The following is a 9,414-nucleotide window of genomic DNA, read 5'->3' on the forward strand; positions in this document are numbered from 1 at the left end:
TTTTAATTGTGCAAATAAATAAATAAACTAAACTAAAAACATTGTAACATTTTTACTCACCAACTGGAGAGACGGCCATTTCGGTCTTGCTCTCGTCGCTCATGCGGCTGTGTCCCGCATCGTTCTGTGCGTACACTCTGAATGTGTATTTAAGGCCTTCGATGAGGCCCGGGATCCTGAAGTCTGTGTCTTTGATGATCACAGTGTTGACCTTGGACCACATAATGCTGTTCATCTCCCTCTTCTCCACGTGGTATCCCTGAATGGGCGTTCCTCCGTCGTAGATAGGCACCTCGTATTGGATGGTCATGCCGTCGTTTGTGACGTTGTACACCACTGGTTTACCGGGAGGACCTGGAGGCCTGTATGAATGAATGAATGGATGGAAAAGTTATTTTCGTGACCCAAAGCCAAAGTTTGTTTGTTAAAAATAAAAAAAATATCAAAAATGTATACAAATTTAATCTGGTATGAAAAATATTTAGTATATATATATTTTTTTTTGAAGACATGCAAATTTACACATAATTTGTAAGATATTGCCAAATTAATGAAATACAAAAAATAATAGTTTTAATGTTAGTAATCAACTGGCAAAGTTTCATGATGAAAAATCCGTAAACGTTTTGGCATTGGGCTCAAATCATGGTGAAACCGACAAAACTACAATACATTTTTCGATTCCATTTCAACAAAAATGGAATTTACACAGTCTACTGTATATTTTCTCTCACCTGAACTGGTGTTTGGCGATGACGCTCTGTGAGATCAGAGGTTCACTGACGCTGTATCTGTTCTCAGCACACACTCTGAACTGGTACTGGATTCCCTTGATGAGATTCGGCACCTTGAACTCAGTGTCTTGCACGTTGGAACAAGCCATTTTCCACACATTCTGGGTGGTGTCGCGCTTTTCCACCGTGTAGCAGGTAATTTCGCCGCCGCCATCGTCAAGGGGTTCATCCCAGGAAATCCTAATGCTTTCAGAGCGCACTTCGTCCAATCTGATTGGTCCAACGGGCTTGGAAGGCGGGCCAAGTGTTATGACGTGGATGTGGGAGGATCTTCTGTTGACTCTGTTGTCAAGCGTCAACGTGTATTTACCTGTTTTGGAAAGGAGATAGTAAGAATTTTTTATTTACAAGGCGACAAAAAGAGAATTTTTCGACTATGTCCTTAACTGTGTATTGAATGTTTTATTTACTTAAAGCCCCTGAAAAATCCAAATCCACAAAATCCTTCTAATCCTTCAAACTATGTCATTTGGGGAGGTAGTTCCATGATAGTAAAGCATCTGAAAGGAGTTATATTAAATCAAATTTATCCAAAAGGTATACTATTTATAAACATTTATTTTCAATAAGATTTTTGTAAAAGCATATTGAGACTCCCACCCAACTCTGATATCATATATTGATTTTTTAAATAATTTCAGACCAGGTTTCCAGGGGCTTTAACGTGATGAGAAGTGTATGTTTCTGTACACTTCTCTCTAAAAGATTAAATAAAGTAAAATTGTAAAAAAATATAAATAAATCTAATTTATATTTACCTTCATTCTCTTTCTTCACATTCTTAATCATCAGCGTTGCTTTGGTCGCTGTCTTCTTGAAGCGGACCTGTTCGCTCTCCTTCAGTGGCAGATTGTCCTTCAGCCAGATGATAGAAGGTTTGGGTTTGCCCACATACGGGAGCTCGATATGGACATTATGACCAAGACGTACGCTTATCCTTCCACCTGGATAGTCCACCAGGCTAGCTTCAGGTGTGATGATATAATCGATAACTCTGATGCCGCCGGTCTCGACGAAATCTCCCTGTCCCTTCTCGTTCCTCGCCGCGACTCTGAAGAACACCTCCGAGTGCTCCTTCAGTTTCTTGACTTCGCACTCGCAGTGTTTGCTAGCAGCGCCCAACTCCCATTCTCCGCCGGCGAGCTTTTTCTCAACAAGGTAGTCGGAGATAATGCTGCCGCCGTCGTAGTCCGGTTTGAGCCACTGCAATGTGACAGATTCCTTAGACGAATCCTTCATGGAGACATCCTTGACGGGGCCGGGGGTTTCGGTGGCCTTCACGGGCTCGTGGGTCTCACACGGGTCGCCCATACCGTTCTCGTTCTCAGCCAACACACGGAAGAAGTAGCTGGTCTTTTCGGACAGGTCCTCGATGGTGTACGTGGTCTCGGTGCATTTGCTGGTGACGGCAGAGAAGATTCTCTTGGAGGAATCTCTCTTCTCTACGACGTAGTTGGTGACTTCAGCACCGCCGTCCAGCAGTGGAGGCTCCCAGCAGAGGGTTACCTACGAGGGAATGAATGAAACACATATTTAGTTTGACAGTTTGTAAAAAATATTTAATAATAATGATAAAAATACAAGAACAATGACAAATGCAGTCTTGTAAAATCACAATTTTTTTTCTTGTAAAATGACAAAGAAAATGATGAAATTACAAAAATGTTGTAAATTTTTTAAAACATGTAAATAAAAAAATAAAAAAGTCCTCTAAAAAAAAGTTCCTCTAAAATTTAAATATATATATTGTAAAATTACAATTTTCTTCTTGTAAATTATATATTTTTTTCATGTAAAAAAAAAATCTTGAAAAAATAAAATTACGTCGTTATGAAGACAAAATAAGACCCACCTTTCCGCGTGTGACATCCTTGAGCACCAGGTTGTTGCAGTGAGCTGGAGTATCCTGGACCTTCACAGACAGAGTCAAGCTCTTGGCTTCTCCCACTCCGTTCTCAATCTTCACTGTGTATTTCCCAGTGTCCATTCTGGTCACTTCACGCATCACGAGCACGCTGGTGGTGTCCGAATGATGGAACTCATATTTGGGGTCCTTATCGATGCAATCCTCCCCCTTGCTCCAGGAAGCTGTGGGAGCGGGTCTGCCCTTAAGTGGGACAGACAGCTCCACATCTTTACCGGCCTTCACAATGTAGTGAGTTCTCATGGCTACGTCTGGGTCAACCTGGGCCTCCTCTGTGGAAAAGCATAACAAAATATACGAGATTAGCAATGGACTTCATATTATTTTTGTCTGCTTTGCTTCCATAGCATTGGTTCTTTCATACTAGTGTAATTCAAGGGTCCGAAATGTACATTAAAGTGTTTATTTGACTTAACCTTGTCTGTTTGTGTTCTCCTATACGGCCATCTTTAATGGACATCATCTCAATATTTGTTTTGTTTTTCAATACTCTGAACCAAACATCTCAACTTCTAAAGCACACACATCAACTACACTTTCCATAATCATTCCTAGCACTATTCTGAAGATTATTACAGAAGGATTTGTTCATATGTTATTCATTGTCTGATTTATGATCCATTTTCCTCATAAAAATATGATGAAAATGCATTTTTAAGACTTGTAGGCTACATCATAATTTTTTTATTTTTAAAACGAAAAGAAGTGATATCCAAAATCTGTTCTGTAAAAATACTTGGACACTAATATGTTCTAAGACTGAAATAAAGATTGTAACTCTATCCAAGAATCCAAGACATACACGTCAAACCCTAAAACCCACTTTTTAAGACATTTTCAACCTCAATAAAGAACTTACCGAGGATATCCTTAGCTTGAGCAGGCTCTTCCATCTCTAGAGCTTCTCCGCGGCCGCTGCAGTTCACAGCAGATACCCTGAAGAAGTAGTTTACGTCCGGTTTGAGACCGTGGACTACATACTCTGTAGTTTTGACTTCTCCCTTTGTGGTAACCATGGCCCATTCTTCCCCTTCTCCCTCAATGAGCTTCTCAACCATATAGCTGGTGACTTCGCTGCCTCCGTCCCACTCGGGCTTAGACCAGCCCAGAGTGATGGAGGTCTTAGTGGAGTCAACCACCTTCAGCTTGCATGGCTCATCAGGGGTTTCTGTAAGGACAATGGATTTCAATTTATCAATCAATCAATCAATCAATCAATCAATCAATCAATCAAGCTTTATTGTCAGTTTGCGTTTGTATATTTCTCCTATACTATCTTTAACGTCCATGATCACAATATTAGTTGTTTTTTTCAATACTCTGAACCAAAAACTAAACTTTCTTAGCACTATTCTGAAGGTTATTACAGAAGGATTTGTTCATATGTTGTCCATTGTCTATTTACCATACAATTTTACTCTTTCTGTCTCCCCATCTCAACTCTGTACTATCTAATAAAGCTTGAAAATGCCCAAAAAATTATCTTAAAAAAAAAAAATATTCCACCACTTACCGACTGGATCGGCGGCCTTGTAGAAGTCAGACACCTCAGAGAAGGGTCCCTCTCCGGCCTTGTTGATGGCACAGACGCGGTACTGATACTCGTTGCCTTCAGTCAGGTGGTAAACGGTGGATTTGATTTCGGTGATCGGGTCTTTGTAAACCCTGATCCAGCGCAGGCTCTTCTTATCGCGTCTCTCCAGGTAGTAGCCGGTGACACTGCTGCCGCCGTCCACACCGGGTTTGTTCCATTCCATCACCATGGAGGTCTTAGTGATGGTGTTGGAATAGGGGGTGAAGGGCTGGCCAGGAGTTACTAAGAGAAATGGAGAAGTGAGTATAATATTAGAATAATAATAAATAATTATATTTGGAGAAAAATTATTTTGAGACAATGCAAAAGATTTAAAAAAAGTGATTTGGATGAAAAAAACTTCAGATAGAATTGAAAAGCTTTTTACATATATTTTGTTAACGGGCTATTTACAGTAAACACAATCGGGATTAATCGCAATATAAATATTTTATTAGACAGCCCTTGAAAAAACTATAACAAGGCCAAAGACTGCTCTCACTGCACAATCATTACTTGGTGATACCTAATTAAGCTCAATCCTAAAATCTGGTATGACTTATTCACATTATAGCTGGGGTATATGATTTCTGATTGGTCAAAGTTAACATGAGTCGTACACTTTGACCAATCAGAGCGAGGCTCCGATTATCTGTTCTTATTTGCTGTTGGGACTGTCCATTCACTTTGGCACGACGTTGTTGGTGTAGAGCGTGTGTCAGGGAGGGACCATAGGGGAGGGACCAAAGAGAACAAGTGGAGCGGTTGAGGTATTTGAATTTGAATCTCTATCCCAACTGCCATTTTCTCCCCAAATCCTCCACCCCAGCTTTAACACCAAAAAAACATTCAACAACTCGAGACTCACCAAATGCGTTCTTTGCGAGAACCGGCTCCGACTCCAGTGAATCTCCTCTTCCGTATTTGTTGACAGCCATCACTCTGAACACGTATTCATTTCCACGCAGGAGTTTGTTCACGGAGATGCAGGTCTCCTCGTGTCTCTCTGAAACTGTGGACCAAACTACGCGGCTGGTTTCACGTCTCTCCACAACGTAGTGGGTGATCTTTGAGCTTCCCTGGTCCTCTACGGGCACAGGCTCCCAAGTGAACACCATTCGGTCTTCTGTCACTGAGTTGAAGTTGATAACGCCGGCTGGGGGTCCAGGTTTGTCTAGAAAATGAAAAAGGAATAGTATGTGTTAAACGAGGTGATAATGGTTCGTTTTTTTCAATACCCTGAACGAAAAAATCTAAATTTCTAAAGCACTTACATCAATTTAGCCTTCCACAATCATTCTCAGCACTATTCTGAAGGTTATTACAGAAGAATATGTTCATATGTTGTTAAGTGTCTGATTTATGAGAAATTTTTTATAGATTTACACTTATATGTTATATGGATATGCGAAAAAACGAATTTCAATGTGCCTCGTGTACAACTGACAAATAAAGATAACTTAACTTAACTTAACTTAACTTAACTTAATGTTGTAAAAATGGAATAAGATGTGTCTGGCTTAATCCAACATCAAGATTTCCAGTTTAGAGATTAACATGGACACATACTAAATTAGATTTTGCCAAATTTGCACAATTATTCAAACAATAAAAAAAAACATTGTAATACAAAACACAACAATTTTAATGTCAGTAATCAACTGGCAAAGCTTCATGTTGATATCTTAAAGTAAACCATTTAACCCCTATTCACCTGCAATGTCTCAACCTAAATAGAAATCTTTTAATAAATACCTAGGATTTCCATTCTGATGGTGGCTGTAGCAGATCCCAGATTGTTCCTGATCTTGATTTCGTACGAGCCGGTGTGGATGCGAGCTGCGTCCTTAATCAGAACAGCAGAAGAGTCTGTGGTGCTTTCGATGGACATGCTAGAGGTTTGAATCAACTCCTTTCCATCCTTCATCCATTCGATGTTCGGCATTGGCTGGGCGATGAGTCCAACCTTCAGCTTCACTGAGGTTCCTGCTTTGTATTGAACCACAGCAAGATACTCTGGAGGCAGATCAATGGCTGGGGCACCTGTGGGACATGGCATATTAGATATAAATACATAGTAATATATCCAACAATATTATATACACCTGTAGGACATAGCATATTATTAAATCAAATCGAATCAAATCAAATCAGTTTTATTTGTATAGCCCAATATCACAAATAGACATAGGCCTCAGTGGGCTTTACATTCCATACAGTATGACACCCTCTGCCCTTAGACCCTTAGCTTGGCTGAGAAAAAACTCAGTTGTTTGGAGCCGGTCAAGTTTTCAATATTTTAAAAGCTCAAAGTTATTGAAAAAAGTTTGTAGATTAGTCAAAATTAAAACTTCCATTTTAAAAATTGGGGAATTTAGTCGTTACAGTACGTGCATCCCTTTAACCAAAGAATGAAATCAAAAACAAAAACTCTCTATCTTGTTTTTGTTTTGTTTTTCCAAGGATTGAGTGGGGTTGTGATTGTTTGTTTGTTTAAAAATTTAAAATTAAAAAAAAAAATCGTTTATGAAAAAAAAAAAAAAAAAACTCACCACATTGGTCGACACAGGTGACCGGTCCGGCGATGAGAGAGGGGTTGCTGACAGATCCGACAGCGTTCTTGGCCATGACTCTGAACTCGTAAGACTCGTCCGGGTTGAGTCCAGAAGCAGTGAAGCCCATCTCAATGATGTTGGTGAAGTTGGCCTTGACCCATCTTCCCTTACATCCGCCGTCCCTTCTCTCCACACTGTATCCTGTGATCTTACTGCCACCGTCGTAAGGAGGCCTTGTCCACGACAGGGTGACTGAGTTCTTGGTGGTTTCAGCCACACGGACGTTTGCTGGGGGCTCTGTATCATTTCAAAGAGAGAAAGATAGCATTTTCTTTAGTTTAGTAAATTATAAAATGGAAAAAAGGCTGTATCCAAAATCTGTTTTGTAAAACCATAGGGCAATAATATGGCTCTATCAAGCATCTAGATTTGAGTTTTTTAAGATATGCAAAAGTAGGCGTAGTTGATTGAGTAATGTGAGTAATCAACTGGAAAAGTGTCATTATGATATCTATAAGTTCAAAATTAACCCTACTCAACTTCAGTGTCTAGCCTTATAACTTTTATATGATTTTAACTGTATATGATTAGAAACAAAACACTTACCACAAGCATCGATAGCGAGCACCTCTTCGGAAGTCTTGCTCATTTTTCCAATACCGGCGGCGTTTTCGGCTGCCACCTTGAATTCGTAGAAGTGTCCAGGGCAGATGTTTGTGATTCTCCACTGGTTTCCGGAGATGGCGGTTTTGTTGACCTTCTGCCAGAGAATGCTGCTTCGCTCCTTCATCTGCAGGTGGTAGCCAGTGACGGGGTTTCCACCATCGTTGACCGGCTCGTTCCAGCAGACCGTAAGAGTCTCCCTGGATACAAAGCCTAGCCATGGTGTGGATGGAGGTCCGGGGATGGCTGGAATGGATAATGGTATACAGTTAGCATTGCAAAAAGATTCAAACCCATATAGTGGATAGGGTGGTGGACCCGTAACTATAGGGTCGGTGGTTAGATCCCCAGTCTCCCCGCCACATCCACGTCCAAGTGTCCCTGAGTAAAACACTTTACCCCCAAAAAATAAATGTCTCCTGATAGTTAGCTTGCACCCTGCGTGGTAGCTGCTGCTATCGGTGTATGAATGTGTGCTCCAGTTGTAAGTCGCTTTGGATAAAAGTGTCTGCTAAATGACATGTAATGTAATGTAATGTAATGTAATGTAACATATAACAAATGTTGTTCCAAGGGTATTGTATGACTAATTTATGATAATTTTTTTTTCTGTGTGATGTGATTTTGTCCACATGCAAACATCAAAACCGGACACTAAAACCGAAGGTTTTCGTTTGTATGGGAATTTTTCTGCACTGGAATTAAAAAAAAAATTATCATTTATTCAGTTTGACAGACAATCATAGAGGCGTGCTTGTTTAACTACTTACTGTATGGAAGCTTTATCGTGATGGACTTGCTGTCAAGATGGTCGCCCAACCCGTTGCGATTTTGGGCCTTGATTCTGAATTGATAGGACTCTCCCTTGGTCAGCTTGGTCACCTTGATCAAACTTCTGGCAACCATGTTGGACACCTCTGCCCAGGTAGGAGTGCTGGTCTCACGTTTGGAGACAATGTAGTTGGTGACAGGGCTGCCACCATCGTACTCTGGCGGACTCCACTTCAGACATACGGTAGTCTCTCCGATTTCTCCGACCTCGACCGGACCAACGGGACATCCAGGTTTGTCCAGAACAACGAAGATGATGAAGATCTTCGTGGTGCCTCCAGCGTTTGAGGCGGTGAATTCGTATTTGCCGACATCGCTTGCCGCGCTTTCGAGCAGCGTGATGATCAGACTGTCTGGAGTGACTTCTGTGAGCAGCCTCTTGGAACCCTTGATGACAACGTTGTTCTTGGACGCTGTCACCTTTGGCATCGGACGGCCAGTGAGAGGGATCTCGAAGGTGATGTCGGCTCCTGCTTTCACATACACGGTGTTCTTGGGATAGTTCTTCATGTCAAACTCTGGAGCCTCTGTCGAAAAACATAACAAAATAAATGTAGTTTAGTTTCAAAAACCTCAATATGAATCACACAATTATAAAGGCAAGGCAATTATATTAATATTATTTGTCCCTCTTTGTTCTTTAGGAGTTAAGAACATTGAATATTTTAAAGATATATTTGGCTCTTAAAAAAATACTCCGGTTTGCATTTTTGCAAGTATTAAAGTATTTTCTAAATTAAAAATTAAGCACTGAAAGATGTATTACCTTGTATTTCCTTGACGATAACAGGAACAATCATTTCCTTTGGTTCGCTGAGTCCGGCGTGGTTCTGTGCACGGACTCTGAAGAAGTATTCAGCATTCTCCCTCAGGCTCTTGATGGTGTGGTTCATGGTCTTCACAGTGGCACACTTCACCCACTTGGTCTGTCCCTTCTCCACAGCATCAATGAGGTAACTGGTGACCCTGCTACCACCATCATACTCTGGTCTGGTCCAGGCAATAGTAACGCTGTCCTTGGTAACATTCGATACGCCAAGTTTCATGGGTGGACTTGGTATCTCTGTAACAGAA

At 40.8% G+C, this 9,414-nt stretch overlaps 1 protein-coding gene across 1 annotated transcript in view; it reads right to left on the bottom strand.

Moving 5' to 3' along the window:
* ttn.1 (titin, tandem duplicate 1) overlaps positions 1 to 9,414 on the bottom strand; it is a gene marked incomplete at its 5' end in the record, with an annotated part of 234,322 nt that overhangs the window by 34,666 nt on the left and 190,242 nt on the right. Inside the window, 12 exons of the mRNA XM_080038532.1 lie at positions 61 to 362; positions 735 to 1,104; positions 1,553 to 2,300; positions 2,647 to 2,990; positions 3,578 to 3,886; positions 4,232 to 4,534; positions 5,160 to 5,465; positions 6,047 to 6,334; positions 6,844 to 7,143; positions 7,453 to 7,755; positions 8,280 to 8,867; positions 9,107 to 9,403. Coding sequence (XP_079894658.1) covers positions 61 to 362; positions 735 to 1,104; positions 1,553 to 2,300; positions 2,647 to 2,990; positions 3,578 to 3,886; positions 4,232 to 4,534; positions 5,160 to 5,465; positions 6,047 to 6,334; positions 6,844 to 7,143; positions 7,453 to 7,755; positions 8,280 to 8,867; positions 9,107 to 9,403 — 4,458 coding nt within the window. The remainder of the gene's footprint in view (positions 1 to 60; positions 363 to 734; positions 1,105 to 1,552; positions 2,301 to 2,646; positions 2,991 to 3,577; positions 3,887 to 4,231; positions 4,535 to 5,159; positions 5,466 to 6,046; positions 6,335 to 6,843; positions 7,144 to 7,452; positions 7,756 to 8,279; positions 8,868 to 9,106; positions 9,404 to 9,414) is intronic.

This window comes from Ammodytes marinus (genome assembly GCF_949987685.1).
Source record: "Ammodytes marinus genome assembly, chromosome: 12".
In the NCBI taxonomy this organism is placed as follows: domain Eukaryota; kingdom Metazoa; phylum Chordata; class Actinopteri; order Uranoscopiformes; family Ammodytidae; genus Ammodytes; species Ammodytes marinus.